This window comes from Lolium rigidum, chromosome 1, assembly GCF_022539505.1.
Source record: "Lolium rigidum isolate FL_2022 chromosome 1, APGP_CSIRO_Lrig_0.1, whole genome shotgun sequence".
NCBI classification, from domain to species: Eukaryota; Viridiplantae; Streptophyta; class Magnoliopsida; order Poales; family Poaceae; genus Lolium; species Lolium rigidum.
In genome coordinates, this window is record NC_061508.1 from 219,537,538 (window position 1) to 219,556,612 (window position 19,075).

A 19,075-nucleotide genomic window follows, 5' to 3' on the forward strand; every position below is an offset into this window, starting at 1 on the left:
CCAAATATCGGCTCCCTGAATTCTCCAAGTTTAGTGGGTCAGATGGCTCCAGTTCAATCGAACATGTGAGCCGATATTTGGCGCAGCTGGGCATGATCTCAGCATCAGATGAACTACGTGTGAGGTTCTTCGCACAGTCCCTCACAGGATCGGCTTTCGGGTGGTACACATCGCTGCCACCAGACTCAATCCGGACTTGGAAGCAGTTGGAAGAACAGTTCCACATGCAGTATCACTCGGAGGCTTCCGAGGCTGGCATTGCCGATCTAGCACAAGTACGACAGAAGCGCGGAGAAACAGTGTCAAAATACATCCAGCGCTTCAGGACCGTTAGGAACCGATGCTATTCGGCTCGTTTGACTGAAAAAGAAGCAGTCGAATTGGCGGTGGTGGGTCTCGCATCACCGATCAAGGATACGGCTTCCCAAACAGACTACCCTTCACTGGCGCATATGGTTCAGAAGCTGTCATTATATGAACAGCGCCACCCAGAGTTGTACCAGGATAAATTCAAGCGTGCGGTAGTCCTGGTTGAGGCAGATGAAGATGAAGGCTCTGCGGGAGATCAAGAGGTAGCGGTGGCTGAATGGACTCGGGGGGCAAGCCCCGTGTCCTGCAAATGGGTTAAGCCACAAGCTCCTCCAAGAGGGTTTGACTTCGACGTGACCAAAGCTGAGCAAATTTTCGACCTCTTACTTAAGGAGAAGCAGCTAAAGGTACCCGAAGGCCACAAAATCCCCACGGCACGGGAGCTGAACGGAAAGCCATACTGCAAGTGGCATAACACGTTCACCCATACCACCAACGGCTGCAGGGTGTGGCGTCGGCGAGATCCAAATGGCGATAGAACAAGGGCGTCTAATTTTCAGCCAGTACGCCATGAAAGTCGACACACACCCTTTCCCCGCTGTTAACATGGTGGAGTGCACTTACCCTGGGAGGTGCCGGCCAGGTTTCTCGTTCAGCATCAACATGGTAGGACACTGGGCACCACTGCGGTAAGGACAGAGACGAGGGCAGCCGCTCTCATAAGAAGGACAAAGAGGAAGCCGTTCCACGCGATCGGCTCCGGCACGATGGCAAGCGCTACATCACAGAGGGAGAAGTGAAGAATGTGCGATATCAGCGACCTCTCTCTGACCACCTCCTCAACAAATACGTGAGTCAATACGACCAACACCGACGATACGACGACGATGACGAAAGAGATCGTCTGGCTAGCAGGGATGCCAGGAGACATCGTCGGCATGATCGCAACGAGGAGAGATATGAGCGTCATGCCAAGGAAAAGTCAAGAGAGCAAGACGACGTGGATAGGCACTGGGACTGTCCCTTCTTCAGACACTGCTGGGATTCAGGAATGAGCCGATTGCCTACAATCGGCAACTGCCCAGAATGTAGACGGAAGAAGAAGGGTGCGGGAGACGTGTCGGTATTCAAACGTCTAGGGCCTCTCCCATCTCGGAACAAGCACGGCTGAGTTCTCTCGGGTGGAAGATCTCGAGGAGTTAGAAGACGACGATGAAGAAGAAGAAGATAAGTACCACCGGCCAAGGTGGTGCCACGATGGACTCAGCCGTTCCCAAAAGCGTAGGGTTCAGCGACTACGTGGTTTGGAGGAAGCCGAAAGGTTATACCTGCACACGTTAAGGAAGGCGCGGCCTGATCTGGCCGCGAAAATTCAGCGAACTCTGGACGAAGAGGGTCGGCCACAAAGGAAAGAGTGGCGCCCCAAACAAAGGAAAGCCGATGATGAGACATCGGCTGGTACAAACATGGTGTTCATCCTTCCAGCGGAGTTTTGTGCTCCGAGATTAGACGAAGCACCTGTGGCACAACTTGGCTGCGGCCCACGGCCGATTATCTTTGAGAAGCCACGAGAAAGGAGCTACGGACACCTGAAGGCCCTGTACTTACGAGGTTATATCAATGGGCAGCCTGTCAACAAGATGTTGGTGGACACCGGAGCGGCAGTCAACATTATGCCATACTCCATGCTACGTCGGTTGGGACGCTCTAGCTCGGATCTTATCAAGACCAATGTTACACTGAGCGATTTCAACGGCCAAGCATCTGAAGCACAAGGTGTTACGAACGTGGATCCGACCGTAGGAAGAAAAACCATCCCTACGACGTTCTTTATTGTCGATAGCAAGAGCACCTATGCTTGTCTGCTAGGGAGAGATTGGATCCACGCCAAGCTGTTGCATTCCATCCACGATGCACCAATGTTTAATACGGTGGGATGGAGATGAAGTAGAGGTCGTCCACGCAGATGACTCAGCCGAGATTTCAACGGCTGGCATGAACGTTTGGGAGACGGCAGGCCAAGAGCCACTCTCAGGCATCACCTTGGACGACTGCGAGCGCATCGACGTGACCAAAAACGGGGTTAGGCTGGTCTTATCCACCGGCCTGACCGTGTAACAAGAGCAAAATCTATGGACGTACGTGGCAAGGCCGATCCTTGTGATCGGCCCCAAAAAATAAAAAGGGATAATCTTGTCTCAAGCATGTCACGTAGTTATAGTAAAGCAAGACCAAGATGTAAACCTTCATTGAGCAATACAATTAAAATGGGGGCCGATTCCAGCAATCGGCCCATATTATCCTTACCATACGTTTTCCCTGTATTCAGTGTCGATCTCACAGGTGACGGAAAGCTAGGGTATGGGTTTACATCGGCTGATGAGCTAGAAGAAGTCGACATTGGTCCTGGGGATAAGCCACGACCAACTTTTATCAGCAAGAAGTTAGATCCACATCTCAGGAGCCAGATGATAGCTCTGTTAAAAGAGTACCCGGATTGCTTTGCATGGGATTACACGGAGATGCACGGGTTAGACAGGAGCATCATTGAGCATCGGCTCCCTCTTAAGAAAGGATTTCGGCCATTCCAACAACGAGCACGTCAGATGAAGGCCGAAATTCTGGAAGAGGTCAAGAAAGAGATCGAGAAGATGTTGGCCGCCGGGTTCATCATGCCATGCAGGTATGTAGAATGGATCTCCAGTATCGTACCTGTAGAGAAGAAGGACGGCCGATGGCGTGTGGCCATAGATTTCCGAGATCTCAACAGAGCCACTCCAAAGGATGAATATCCAATGCCCGTGGCGAGAAACATTGATCAATGCGACTGCTGGCCACAAGGTGTTGAGCTTCATGGATGGCAATGCCGGCTATAACCAAATCTTCATGGCTCCGGAAGATATACACAAGAGCTGCATTCGAGTACCGGGGTCGGTGGGCTTGTTTGAATATGTAGTCATGACCTTTGGGTTGAAGAATGCTGGTGCAACGTACCAAAGAGCCATGAATTATATTTTTCATGATCTGATCGGCAAGTTGGTGGAAATCTACATCGATGACGTGGTGGTCAAGTCTGTCTCCATGGAGGGACACTTGGATGATTTGCGACGCATCCTAGACCGAACTCGAAAATTCGGACTGAGAATGAATCCAAAGAAGTGTGCCTTTGGTGTGACGGCCGGTCAGTTCCTAGGTTTTCTGGTTCATGAACGAGGAATTGAGATCGGCCTGAAAAGTCAAGAGGCAGTACGTACCATGCAGCCGCCTACCACGAAGAAGGAGCTCCAACGTCTTATCGGCAAGATCAACTTCGTCCGACGATTCATCTCTAACCTGTCAGGACGAATTGAGCCGTTCATGGCGTTGGTGAAGATTAAATCTGATGACGAGTTTCACTGGGGGGCAGAACAGCAGCAGGCGTTTGACGAGATTAAGCGGTATCTAACAACGCCCCCTGTGCTAGTTCCACCCCAACAAGACATGCCGTTCTATATCTACTTATCAGTAGCTGACACGTCCATCGCTTCGGTGGTGGTGCAACTCTATGAGGGTGTTGAAAAGGTCGTTTTCTACCTCGGCGGAAGGATGTTGGATGCGAGAGACAAGGTATCCCGAGGTCGAGAAGCTATGCCTCTGCACTGTTCTTCACCTGCACCAAGCTTCATCATATCCTTTTGACGGCGAGAGATCATCGTCATATGCAAGTCGGACGTTGTCAAGCACATGTTGTCGGCTCCTGTTTTGAAAGGCCGACTTGGTAAGTGGATGTTTGCGTTGTCGGAGTTCGATCTTCGGTATCGGCCTGCGAAAGCGATCAAGGGACAAGCGTTGGCCGATCTTATAGCTGAACGGATTAATACTAATATAGCAGCACTATCCGTACGTGCATGGGCTATGTTCTTCGATGGATCGGCTTGTGATGATGGTTGTGGCATCGGCATTACTGCTCGTGTCGCCTCGGGGGGCAACATATTCCTTCGCCATCGGGCTATCTACCCCTTGCACCAACAATGTCGGCTGAGTATGAGGCGGTGCGCAAGGGAATGGAGTTGCTTTTGGAAGCCGGGGCAGAGGCGGTGGAGCTTTTTGGAGACTCGAAGTTGGTGATCTCCCAGCTCACGGACGAATACAAGTGCGAGAGTGAGTCACTCTTCCCATATTGGGTGGAATGTCATGAGCTGATGACACATTTTCGGTACATCAATTTCAATTGGGTCCCAAGGTCTCAGAATACCGACGCCAATGATCTCGCATAGATGGCGTCAGGATACAAGGACATACCGGACGGGTCGAAGTTCGAGTGCGGTTCTGGAACGGGATGATCGGAGAGCCGATATCTTCAATTACTTGAAGGATTCGGCTCGGGGGCACCTAAACGGATAAGATACAAGGCTATGAAATATGTCCTTATAGGAGAGGACATGTTCTACGGGACGTTGGAAGGGTTACTACTCAAATGCACAGGACCAAGCGAGTCTAATCGGCTCTTACATGAGGTGCATGAAGGCGCTGTGGAACTCACCAATCGGCTCATAAGATGAAGTGGCTGATTAGGCGATCGGGGTTTTATTGGCCCACCATGCTTGAGGACTGCTTCAAGTACTACAAGGGATTCCAAGCGTGTCGGATGTTCGGGAAGATTCGAGATGGTACCCGCATCAGCGATGAACCCCATCATCAAGCCTTGGCCATTTCGAGGTTGGGGCATGGATATGATCGGCAAAATCCATCCTGCGTCGAGCAAAGGCCACGAGTGGATTCTTGCCATTACAGATTACTTCACCAAATGGGTGGAGGCCGTTCCTATGAAGAAGGTAAAATCGGAAGATGTTATCAAATTTGTCAAAGAACACGTCATTCATAGGTTCGGGATTCCCCAAACCATCACGACCGATGGAGGTTCGGTCTTTATTTCTAAAGAATTCAGAAAGTTCTGCGACGACATGGGGATTAAGCTGATCCGATCATCTCCATACTATGCTCAAGCCAACGGGCAAGCTGAAGCGTCCAATCAAAGCCTGATCAAGCTGATTAAGAGGAAGATTGACGAGAACCCTAGGGTTTGGCATGAGACATTGTCAGAAGCTTTGTGGGCCTATCACATGTCATGCCATGGAGCTATAAAGACTTCGCCATACCAGCTTGTCTATGGGCAGGAAGCCGTATTACCTTGGGAAATTACGGCTGGATCGAGACGTGTCACGTTTCAGAATGACTTGACAACTGAAGAGTATGCAGCCCTGATGAGTGATGGCGTTGAGGATCTGACAGAACTCAGACTTTGGTCACTTGAGAAAATTAAGGAGAACAAGGCCAAGGTAGCTCGTGCATATAATAAGAAGGTAAAGCCAAAGGAGTTCCAGGTTGGTGATCTAGTGTGGGAAGCTGTACTGCCGTTGGGGACTAAGGACAAGGCATATGGCAAATGGTCTCCAAATTGGCACGGGCCGTACAGGGTTGACCAGGTCCTGAAAGGCAATGCATACATGCTCGAGCAGTTGGATGGTGTGAAATTCCCAGTGGCCGTCAATGGCCAGCATCTCAAGAAGTATTTCCCAAGCATGTGGGATGATGGGCAGTGAGATATGGGGGCCGATTTTAAATCGGCCAGTAAAAAAAAATTTCACATCAACTTGAGCAATGGAATATGGGGGCCGATGTATGCAATCGGCCGATAAAAGAAATATATGTGCGAAGCAAGAGCCGATGCATGGTCATCGACTTAAGAATAACACAGCCGATGTGTAGTCATCGACTCTAGTGCTACAAAAATGTTATGAGCGAGGCATCAAGTTACAGTCTGAATTGAGGAATGTTTACTTGAATCTGTCTAATTAGATCTTTGATTTGGGCCGTATGAGCATCTTTTGGGGGAAGACCGATACTCTGCTATCGGTCCTTGGTGCGTTGACCTACTTTGGCAATCGGAATGATTAAGATTGGAGAACCAAATCGGAGAAATATTTTTCATTGATTAACAGAAAGATCTTACAAGGAAGAGCCGATGGCTCTCAAAAGGATCATCCGATGTCTAATGCACTACTACTACTAGTCCTATGCTAGTGGTCCCTGATTTACGGGCCGTTGCTGCCCTCGTCGTCGTTATCGCTGCCGCCGGCGCAGCTGCTGGCGGGCTCCTCGTCGCTGCTCCCGTAGCCCTCTACGGGAGCTTCGTCCTCCTCGTCGTCGTCGTTGTCCCACCAGGCGCGGAGGCGCTTTGCCGGCGGATATTCGTCGGAGGAGGTGTCGTTCTCCTCTTCTTCCTCCTCGTCGGAGGAGGTGAAGTCGTCCCAGGAGAAGCGGTCGTCCTCGCTCTCCGCCTCCTCCTCCCCGTCGATGAGGAATTGGAGGTCGTCTTCTCCGTCTGTCAAGGACTTGTTATCCTCGGACCAGACGGAGGAATCGTGGTCCTCCTTGTCCCACGACGTTGGGGCGAGGATGTCGTGCGCCGCCAACGAGCCCCACTCTGGCGTCGGCTCACGAGAGGGAGACGATACGTAGGAGGGACCTGATGTGGCCGAGGAGGAGGAGGAGGAAGAAGACATGGCTACAGAGGAAGGGGTTTTTTGCCGATGGCTAGTACGGAGCAAGAGGATGAAGAGGCGAACTGTTCGACGCGGTTAAATAATGGGATGTGGGAAGAGTTAATGTTACAGCAGTTTCCGAGGAAGTGGTGCCAAAAAACTGTCAAATCGTGCAGAGAAGTTGAGAAGGCAAGGCATCATGATGAAGGGTACTGCGACGGTTCTGCTCTGCCACGACATGACCCGACGAAGAAAAAGCAGAGTGATTTTGGAATTATCATTTCCAAAACCAGGGGGCATGTGTTATCACCGGAATTTGACCGGATCCAGAGGTGGGCCGCGATTAAGATGGGCTTGAAGAATATACACGGAAGATATACGTGAATCGGCCTTGTATACAAAGTTTGGGCTAGTTTGCCCGTGTATCTGTAAATATAGTAGGATACGTGTCGGTTAGATAGAATTTGGCTCGTGCACGATTGGGATTATTCCCACGTTAGAAAGTTTACGGACTATAAATATGTATCTAGGGTTATTGAGAAAGACAACAATCATGTTCATCACAAACCAATCTAGGCGCATCGCCAACCCCTTGTTTCGAGGGTTTCTTCCGGGTAAGCACCATGCTGCCTAGATCGCATCGTGCTGAAGCCTTGTTGATGGCGAGCAACGTAGTTATCATAGATGTGTTAGGGTTAGCATTGTTTCATCGTGTCACATGCTTTTGTCCATGCAACCCTTAGACGTCTAGCCGCCTTTACACCTATCTTAGGTGTAAGGGCGACACCTCGCTTGATCATTATTTAGTAGATCCGATCCGTTATGATTGCTCCTTGTTCTTCAAGGATTAGTTTAATATCTGCATAGTTAAGCCTTGCAAACGGGTTGAAGGATCCAGTAGCACGTAGGGTGTAGTTTGCTAGCCCTAGATAAGATGTTCGGGGATCAACTTCATGTTGGTTTTTAGGCCTTGTCTAGGGTTGGTTTATTATCACCGTGCGTGGCTGCCGAGGCTCAATCACGCGTAGGATGTTCCGATTATGTGGTGAAAACCCTAAATCGTCGTAGGTCGTTTTAGCTTTATATTGATCAAGCGGGACCACCATGTGATCGTAGACCTCATACGAACCATGGGTGGATCGGCTCCTTGAGCCGATTCACGGGACAACTTGAGAGCCGATCGAGCCTCGTATTTAATGTTTACGTGTATGCCACGCGAGAAACTAAGCGAAACAAATCCATCACCTTCACGACCGGGTATAGGTCGGGTGGCACGCCCTTGCACCAGCATCGGACGTGCGTGCCGAGGCTTTGCGGGCCGTCGCTCGAGGGACCAGGGCCAGCCGCAGTTCTGGGAGCCTCCCGGCTCTACTGTGTTGCCCGTCGTTGCTCGCCGGTGGATTTCTGACCGCAACAATGATACACCTATTTCCTATAATGAACTTGTTGAGTACGCTCGTACTCATCCCTCTTTGAATCCCCTCTTAGTTATGGAGTCATCGAATGAGAAACTACCGTGGAACTCGAAGACAAAGGAGTCAACTGCAACAAGATGAAGAACCCAAAACAATGAAGTCAATGGGGTCAACTTCTGCATCAGCTAGAGTGAAAACCTAGATCAGCAGTAGAAGGGAACCTTTTCCCTAATCCTAGCACCTAAGTAGCTAGAGTTCTATAGCAAGCCAAGTAACTCTAGAGCTAGTGTTAGCAATAAGATAAACTACGAGTTATTCTTTTGGAGTTTGATTTGAAGTTTTTACCTCACTTTAAAGTAGGAGACTATGTTGATCTTCTATAAACAGTTCGGGTATCCTTCTATAGACATGTAGACATGTCTTGGACTCGCATATGTTTCTGTTATACCACTCTGAGGGATGTAATACGAGTGGAACGATGTTTCACTTGTGTTATGTCAACGACTTACATACTACACCATGCAGTGGTATGCTGGATCACCGCACCAGGCCTGCACGATCAGTGGAGCCGAAAAATGTACTATTTGAGCTCACCACCAGCATCCATCTCTGTGATCAGGCTTGGAGGAGTGAGATGCATGAGGACCAGGGTGGGGCCTGTTTTAGACTGCAAAATGTGATCGATTATCAATTGTGTTCAAACCCCGGGCGCCATTTCACCAACCAAGCATTTTGCTCAAGGTTTTACGCACGGAAGTACAGTGCGTTTCAGTGTGAGTGTAGCGGGTTCTTTTAACCTGATCCTGCTGATGGCTAAATTGCAATTCTTCTAAGATTAGTTGAGAGAAAAGCAAAGTAAGCTAAAGGTGCTTATCTTTTGACATTAAGTGCATCATGGTATCTGAGTGAACAGATTCCAAGCTTAAGTCCCATATATCACACTTTTGAATTTAAAATAGTTGTAGCCTCTCGTCGATCCCGCATAGATCCTTCTAACATCTCAGCAACACGTTTGCATTAACTGAAAAGAAATAGAGTAGATGTCGACACATGACAAGCGGGAATGGAGAACCTATAGGGGCGACCTGCCCGAGCGCCGACGAGCGTGTTCTGGTCTTCCACAATGAGGGAGGGCAACGGAGAGGGTACCAGTGGTTATGTGACACAACACATAGGCGCCAACGTTAATGAATCAGAACAAATGTCGGAGGTTGGAGAAGCAAATTTGAGGGAGAAGGGAGGGTCGGTTTTGCCTAAATGCTTTGATAGTCGGTTTTTCCATGTGTTGCCCGCGGGAGATGGTCTCGTTGTTCCACATGTTTAACCATGTCCTACAAAAGTTTTTTTTTCCATCAAATCGTATGTGATTGACCCTATCACCTACCTGCTTTAAAGCAGGTTAATAGTAAAGTCAGCTAGCTCTTGTACGAGACACCACTTCTGTACTCTCCTTTAACTGTGCAAAAATATATTATTCTAATTTTTATAGCATACTTAAATCGGAGGGAATTTTTGGCTCTCAAGCACAAAACAATTACTATGTAGTAATTTCAAATAAAGCAAAAAAATCTAAGTTCATGGGGAAATCAAATATGATCAAGTATTGTTCTCGTATAAAAATGTTTGGCCAATAAATGATTTCCATTGACCTTGGGGAAAAAATTACTTATGAAAAATATAGCGTGAATAGTACTTGTATATAGGGCGTTCTTTCTTTGATCCAATAAATAAGGAAAATCATTTTATAGAGAATCTTCTTATATGAGTACAATACAGGATCATCTTTGATTATAGAAAAGATTTGGAATATTTTAACCTTATGATTTTTTGTGTATGTACATAAGAGATGCGCTGGTGCACTAATGTATTTTTTCCGCTCACATCACTAGTTCACTACTGTTCTTGCTCCTGTGACAGTTAGACAAACTCACATCGTTCGCGTATTGTGGAGCTTGGCGGCCACGCGCCCTGCCACGCCACCGCAGACTCATCGGCCTGAGGCGCTCTCTCCACCCACCGTCGCGACGGAGCTACCGACGGAAGACCCATCTGGCTCGCCGCGGAGCCTGGCGGCAACGGCAACAGGTAAGGCACGACGAGGCTCAACCAATTCTGCCAAGTGCAAACTTCCGAGCTGCACTGTCGCTTACAAATGTCAAATGTACGTATCTCCATCCGTTTCTGTTGGAATTGGATACCTACAACCCGTACGCGCGCGCGAATGTTCTGGTCAGGGTCGGCGTAGGGCAGATAGATCTTATGGATTTAGTGGAGCCACTGACGGGGATAGTGCATCCAGGCTGTTCGTTAAAATGCCAAGGCAACAATTTTTCCACTCAGATCGTTAAAAAGAAGCGATAGCAGTTTGATGTACTTCGTGCACCTGTATACAAGTTTCTTATTTAACGTGAGGAAAAGTGGGGGCAGATTGGAACGAGCATGCGAAAACTCATACTGAAGGAAACAATCTTACTGAAGAAGTATATTGCCTAGTTCATTAGTGAACTTCCATTTCTCCAGGAAAAGTTACATGATACAGTAAGACTGATTAGCTTTTCAGCCGTCGGCTGAGCGATGCCTGAAAAAGGCTCAAGCATAAGTAGACTGAAAATATACTTTATTTTGCATGTGTAGCAAATTCCACGCACCCAAGTTCAGCCAGGACGGCTTCCCCCGCAGTTAGTTGTGGATCATTGGGCTTGAAGGGTGAACTTTGCTCAGCTTGTAACTAACTTGAACCACTCAATGACATACCACTTTTGTCTCCCCTATGAATGATTTGTGAGCTGGTGTGAGTCAGTGATGCTGCCTTGTTAGTTTGTGTGCATCTATTGTCTGGTAGCTGGTCACCGTTCGTGTTTGAACTGAGTGGCACTGGCAATGTTGTTCGGTTCTCTATATCACTGCAGTTTCCATTTTCATCGTCTCGATTTCCTTGTGAATCTCCATTTTCTCCTTGTTGCCCATGTCCACAATCATTTTGGTCATCTCCTTTGCTCCTTGCATTTTGTTTACATTTCTTGTAGCAGTTCATCAGCATGGCCACTGAAAGGGAACATGTTGTCACAATCCCAGTTAAAAGGAACAATCCACCGAAACTTTCAAAAGTGATAGCGCCCGAACCATCCAATTTATCCTCATTTTGATTGCTATTTTGATTTATCCATTTGTTTTCAATTTGAATGATACTATCTCCTCCTGTTATGTTGAGTATTGCCCTCGATATTTCAGCTCGCAGTGGAGATTGCTTGGGAAGAGCCTAATCACCAAAGAGATCATTGTTATAAGCTTAACTAACATGATATAATGGAATATATCAATGATGGTGCTATTTGGCAGTACCATACCTTGAGACAATCATACTAAAGTTGCTGAAAATAGTACAAAATCTAGTAAACTGACCATATAGCTTCTTTAGGCTTAGTTTGTGATTGCCCTGATGTGTTGCGATGTACTCGTTTTAAAGTTGTTTAAAAAGAAAGCTGTGAAAAGTTTACTACTCTGTTTCATAAATATGATTGGAATTAGATCTAAGTCTGATAGAATTGTTAACCCCCCAAATGACAACTCATATGTTCTCAAATGCAAATCGTGCATTTTAATTAAAAAACCTAGCTAATCATGCAGATATATAAAAGTACCCAACCAACTGATATGATTTATTATAATTTTTTTTTGGCTAAAGGGGAATAAGTCCCTCAACACATGATAAGAAAGAAGGGTGGTGCACCTAGAAACGCGATCAGGTCGATCCCAGGCTGGTAGTTAGAACAACCGCATGGCCACCAGCCGAGCTATTGTTCGGCTGCTGAGATTATTTGTCGAAATCCAATGCAATGCCAAACGGAGCCTCATTATGATTAATCGTAAATATCGTCTCATTTAAAGTTCCTGATAGTAAACTGATGGATCTGTGTTGTTATGTGATGTTTGTTTCTAAGCCTCTTGTATGTTATCATACATGGTACTTACGTATAAAACACTATACTGTGTTTATTTTGCTATTTATTCTCTTGCCCTACACTGATCTTGTTCCGCATCAGTTCACTGGAAGAGACACTTAATTATGCTGTGCTATTAGATAGACATGCTATTCTTTTTATTTTATTTTCATAATTATTTAAAGTTTAGTTTGCAAATAGAAATCTTATTGTAACAATGAATGTAGAATTAAAGGAATTAAATGTGCATAACATTTACATGACTGACTAGCAGGCAGATCAAATTTTGTTTCATTTTTCAAGAGATAAGAAATGAAGGTCTTAGTTGGTGTAGTTAAACTTACAAATGCAAAACCTGCACTCTTGTAAATAGGCCCCACCATTGTGTAACCTTTGCTGTACTTTTTGAGAAATAGTTTGATGTATGGTACTTCAAGTACAAGCGCAGCAATGCCACCATTTTTGCTTCCATTAGAAAGAGCACCATAAAATTCTTCATGTGTATCATAGGGCCTGATCTTTGATCTTTCGAAACCAATATCCACCAGTAGACCCTCTATATAGGAACCACGACGGAAACCTACATATTCTCCTTTCTTCCGGAGTTCATGAACATCAGTAACTGTCGGTGAAAGCTGTTGTACAGTAAGCATTGATGCAAAGCTTGCTGTATAGCTTGACGTAAGTACGAGAAGAACAAACATCCATACAAGTATAACAATTCTAGATAGAAAGCGTTCCAGCTTCTCCTCTGCAGAAATAATAAAAGTTATTATTAAGACACTAAACAAATTTGAACCTGGGATACTGGAATGCATGCTATTTCAGAACTTTCTGTTTCCTTAGATGACAAATGCAAGTCTTACCATCAATTTTTGAGGTGATGCAAACAGAGGATGATGCCAAGATAGATTTTCTGTTTAGTGAAGTGCAATTATGAAGAACACGCACAATACACTGCTTAAACACTTTTTCAGCAGATCAAACTAGCATTATTTGTTTTTTTCCTTTCTGATACTTAATATTGTATTTGTTAAGAATTGTAGTTAAGACAGATACTCTGGCAAATATCGGTAGAACCTCAAATAGAACCATGACTTCGATCGGCTCTGAGCCTGATGTAATTCTCGCTGCCAGGCTGAGGGACATTTCTCTTCCTGCCTGAGTAATATATTTCAATTCGCAAAAAAAAAAGACAGATATAAATTCTTTTTGGAAGCAAATTCAACAAAATAGGAGTTCTAGTTATGATTTTCCCCCTTAAACTTATAGAGATGCAGTTTGGTCATATCAATGCTGTAATTTGTCTTGCAGGAACCTTTTGGTGCTTCTTCTAGTGCAATAGTATATAGTTTAACTAAGCAAATAAATTACTTGTTCAAATTTCTGCATAAATCTATGAAACTGTAATGTTTACTCACTCTCTTCAAAAATGGAGAAAAACATTGTAATCCCCAGCTGTCTGAGTGAAAAGGGACCATGTACATATTCATTGCCATTTAGATATTCCAGCAGCCAAACAGCAACTCCTGTGTATATAAAGAATATGATGCTGCCAAACCACATTCCAGTGCTCAATGGTTTCAAGAAGATCCACATACTCTTGATCATGTCTTCCTTGACTGGAACTATCATTCCTACTCCCGACTCGGTGTATGGTACAGTGAAGTCGACATACAATGTTCTGTTGTATCTTACAGTAATATCTGCAACTGCTATGTCGATTTTCTACAATTGCATTTGCATTAGTCAGATTTATACATTTGATAAATAAAAAAAGGAGTATCTAAATTTTGAGATAAGTTGAACAATAGAAGTTTAAGCATGCAATAGACTTTTGATATTCTCTGTGAAAAAAATACAGCGAGCCTTTCTGGTTGACATCCTTTTATGTGACATGAAATAGCAACCTGGTTTCAGTTGAAAGCACAATAAAACACTGGATGTAAATGAGGAGCACACATTTAATACCTAGTATATTTGAGGATTGAGAAATTTAAAGCTATATATTTATAAAGTATTTTTTACCTGAAGATAGACTTGGTAAACAAAATCATTGTAGCTCCCCGTAGTTGCTGTATCAGTTGTGTCAAATTCTATGTAGTCATAAGTAAGTGCAAAAGGTAGCCTCTTTACTACCTCCTCAAATATGTCAACCGAAAGGCCACTCACTTTTGTTGCATTTGTGGCAGGATCTTTGAATGTCTTTATAAACTCTGGATATGCACTCGTGCGCACACCGACTCTAAGCCTCTTACCACTTGTAGGAACTTCCCAGCCCCTTGGTATTTCGGTCGACTCTCCTGGCCAAATTACAGGATTTAGATCAAGCATTGAGGCTGATCCTGTTATTTTCAAGCCCTCTATATTTAACTTCCGTGAAAGTCCATTTTTCAATGTCCAAAACCCGATTTCTCTATAACCTCTCCCAACCACATTAATTATTTGGAAAACTGAAACTTTAAGCTGCTGTCTGTCTGTAAGGTCAAAGTCACCACTGAAACCTGTGAACTTGTTTTGTACAATTGCTGCCAAGAGTTCAGGACCATTTGTAGAAATTGCCATGGATTCAAAGCATGTGGAGTTTTTACTGGACCATGGCTTATTTCTTACACTAGATATCCCAGTCTTTTCCACTGCCTGTGCTAATGCCCATGCTGCATCGTATCCCCATAAACCAACAATGCTCAACTTATTGAAGGGTGATTCATCTGGATTATCCTGCTGGTACATTCTGCTCCACTTTATGGAGAAGTTATCAAGTTCTTGTGATTTAGGGACATGATGCCTTACTCCTATTACACCATTCATTGCCTCAATAACACTTGGATTTAGTGACTCGAGAATGTTTGCTACTCCATTTGTGATAATCCACACAAATCCTTTGTTCATCATTCCTACCTCTTGTGCCTTTGTAAAGAGAAGGGAAGTCATAGTGGATGACATATGAACAATAAATACCCTTGTTTGCATTGTCATCAACTTATACAATTCTGGCATAATGTTTTCACTTGTCGCTGACAAAGGGATGACACTACGATATGGAACACGTATATCAACATCTTGAAGTGCATCAATGAGGTATGGTACAATGTCTCTCCCATAGTCAGTGTCGTCATATACTAGGACTACTTGTCTCCATCCATAGGCTTGTATAACTGAAGCAATGCTATTCACCTGAGCTGAGTCATTCGTTGTTGCACGCACAAAATATGGCATATTACCAGAAGTGAGAGAGGGGCTTGTTGCTGTGAAGGATACTGTGGGGACTTGAGTTATATTTCCAAGTTTAGATATGAATACAGCTTCTGATGATTTCTGGGGACCAATGATGGCTTGGACTTTGTACTCCTCCAGCAATTCAATAGCTTTTGGAAAGGGGAAAAGAGATAATGTCGATCAAAATAATATCGGTGGACTAATGTGTAGTAGTACTCAGCATCTTAACCAGTTCTTTCAAGATAGGAAAAACGGTAAAAACTTAGTTTGGACCTTTCAGTTTTGTTTGGTAAACGCTCTAATTTAGACTACAAACGTCTCTGCCAAAGTCGTCCCTTGACATAACAGTCAAGTAATTTCAGGAAACGTCAAAGCTTGGCACAACACACATGTGCAAGGGAATACAGTACTTGCCCTATTTCAAGGGAACACATCAAGGGAGAGCCCTCTGTTTGTTAAATATAATTAGAAATACAAGGGTAAAACTATAAAAATATTTTTTAGGGGAGATAAGATACAAAGGCTACAAAGGGAGAAATATTAACCCATCCAAGTCGTAGCAAAATTGTCGAGGCTGTGACTCATAGTAAAGTAGAATACATTGTCTTTCTAACTAGACTAATCGGATTGGATCGGAACATTTTGAGTACAAAATATTTTCTATTTCCGTTAGAATTTTGCCGCAAACTTCTGGAGGTTTAACAATAATTATTTTGTAGCTTTATTATTACAAACACGTATTTCTAGCTTTTGCTTACGCGTTACGCCATCATTGCGGAGAGTGTGGGGAACTTGACATGATCTTTTCATTGCAGGCCATACTATTAAAGATTCATTGGATCCATTTGATAAAATATGTCTCTCAGGTATGTTATTTCAAACTGAAAACAAAATCTCTTTTTGGGGCATCTGTGATTTTCTTAACGTCTTCTGTTTCATCTAAGGTCACTCAAGGTCACTCATGTACTCCCAACCGAGAAACTGACAAGACTAATCATGTACTACCTCCATTCTGAAATGTAATACGAGGTAATGTGAAAAACCTTTATCTGGAAATGCTATTTGGGAAGTAGCAAACAAAGCTATTTGGTTTTCCCGATAACGTGACACACTGCAGAAAACATACCTGCTGATGCAGCCAGGATGTCACTGGCCATGGAATCCCTGATGTGCAGAACAAGCTTTGTGCTGTAGTTCGGGTGGACTGCGTAGAAATCTTGGAGGGCCAACGAAACGCTGGTTCGTGCCACTTTTCCCACCAGTGAGCCCAGGTTGAGGATTACCCCGACATGGAATTCATCTGCTTCGCTGGTGGTATTCTGAGCTATGCCGAACTGGACAATAAGTAACAGGAAGAGGATGACTGGAGGTGCTCTCTCCATTAGAGGTACTTTCTGCAATCCTGCAAGTTTTCCAATTCTTTTGTGCGATGCACTGCAACCTCTTATATACGACCTCCATTAGAATTTAGAAGTTGCAACTTGCAAGGTTAACATGACAGGTTACTTGTTTATTTTTTGAGTCTTGTCTATTCATTCTACCTTCACTGGACTTTTTCTGTTCGTTTGCCGCGGAAGTACCAGGAAGTTCATCCATAGTCGTCTCTGCATCACTCAAAAAGAGAAGAAGATGCATAGAATGAATTGGTCGGCGGATTGTATCCTCATCACCAGGATATAAAAACATCTGGGTCGAGGGTGGCGTGCCGACGTATCTTTAATCCTAAATTTGTATGTCCAAATAAACGAGTACAGTACTTTTCTTGGATGCCTCTGCAAGTAAGCGTTGACGCTAGGATTCTTTTTTCTTTGAGGAGCGTTGACATTTTTTTACCTATTGCAGAGGAAATTGCTCGCGCGCAACGTACCATCGTTTCGCTCAAGAAAGTTTCTCATGGGCCTGGCCCGTTTGTGAAGTTTCCGACATATGGCTCACAACCATATGCTGGACACGACATGGCCAGGTTTCACGTATTTATATGTACGTGCAGAGTTCGCTAGGAATCAATGGGCGGGCTAGCGCTAGACATGTACGTACTTCAACGTAAGTAGTCTTAGCAAGATCCACTTAGTGAGTTAGCCTAGCTAGCTGCAACTGCCTTTTTTTTCACCTTTTGTTTTGTTATTTCCCTTTTTCATTTATATTTTTATGATTTTCTTCTTCCTTATTTTCATTTTTTCTTTGGTATTTTCTATCAAGTATTTATTTCTATTTTCTTTTCAGTTTCATTACCTTTTTATTAGTTTTATTTATTTTCATGATTTTTTGTTGTTTCCATTAGTCTAAAATAGTGTTTCACATATAGCTAGCTCGCATGTCAATGTGTAGTGTAGGAGTCCTCCTCTGCTTAAACCACCTATGAAGGCGATCATGGTGGTTTCATCGCCAATGCCCTCACATGAGTTCTTCATCTCCAACCAACGGGAAAGGAAGTCACTGGAGGTTTCACTTTCTTCTGGACGCATTGCTGCAGGTCACCGACAGTGAAGGGTCGCTTGTAGGTTCCTTCAAAGTTATTGAAAGCTTCCCTCAAGTCGAACTAGTTATGGATTGGCCTTTCAGGCAAATCAGCTAGCCATTGGCGAGCCAAACTTGTAAGGTATGGTACAACTGGAGCATCTGACATGCTATATTGGGAGTTGCTCCGGCGAATAGAACTACGCCATAGGAATCCTCTAACCAAGTTTTGGGTTTCTCCCTGCCATCATACACTTTCATGCTTCTGGCTAGTCTAAAGCTGAAGCCTTTGGGTGTGTCTGCTTCTCGAATCTGAGAACTGAATCATCGTGGGCCGATATATACATCTTTGTAAGTCTCTTGGAGATCACGAGCTGGGGAGCTCATATGATGCAATTGGTTGGATCTGGCCGGACCTTTGCCTTCGCCTGCTCCTTTGTCACTAGGTGGTGTCGGTGAGTGGCGTGGAGGTTTTTTCTTGTCCTCTCCGCCATGTGATTTGCCGCGACCTTCTTGCTTGCTTTCGCTACGGTGACTCTCCTTTCGGTGGGTGTCTTCGTGGTGCTTGTTTTCGCCATCACTATGGTGGCTTTGTCTTCCAGCATGCTCTTCTCGGCCATCATTCCTGCTGCCCTTGGCTCATCGTGTTCGCGGATTGTTATTCCGCCCGGGCCATGAAGCTTGGCATTTCTCGCGTAACCATCGTGTTTGGGAGGTGGCATATTGCTTCAACGGGGTGTCGGTGAGTCATGGCGGTATTTGTCAGTTCCGTGATACATTGGGGCCTTCCCTTTGTCCTTGGTGGAACAAGCGGAAATTGGGATAGCATCCTTCCAGTTTCTTGTGTCTCTCATTCGACCCTCTGTAGAGTCGGTTTGCGAGTGGTGGTCCTTTGGATCCGGCCTGGCTGGCTGCAGGGACTTCCTTGCGCGTGCTACACATGCAAGTTTTGGGGTCGAAACCCAGCCTCTGTTAGGTGTCCGCCTTTTCCTGCTGCTTCATTGCTATGGCAAGGATGTACTTGACCTTATATATTACAACCGGGTCTTCACACTCGTCCAAGAACTGTTGGGCCACCTTTAGATTGTCCTTCGGTGTCGCGGTTACCTCCCAACCATTCTTATCTACGTGCTAAGGGTGGTACATTTGAACTTTAGGCAAGGGTGGTTTTGCAGCTTTGCGAAGTTTAGGCTGTGAAGAGCGACCTTGT

At 45.0% G+C, this 19,075-nt stretch overlaps 1 protein-coding gene across 1 annotated transcript; it reads right to left on the reverse strand.

The window, feature by feature from the left end:
• Positions 1-10,976: 10,976 nt before the first annotated feature.
• On the reverse strand, positions 10,977-16,790 carry LOC124655048 (glutamate receptor 2.8-like). The gene is made up of 5 exons (XM_047194019.1): positions 16,535-16,790; positions 14,218-15,557; positions 13,611-13,917; positions 12,534-12,940; positions 10,977-11,507 (listed from the first exon to the last, which is right to left on the reverse strand). Exons 1-5 carry the CDS (start codon positions 16,788-16,790, stop codon positions 10,977-10,979), a joined length of 2,841 nt encoding a protein of 946 aa, XP_047049975.1.
• Positions 16,791-19,075: the final 2,285 nt, after the last annotated feature.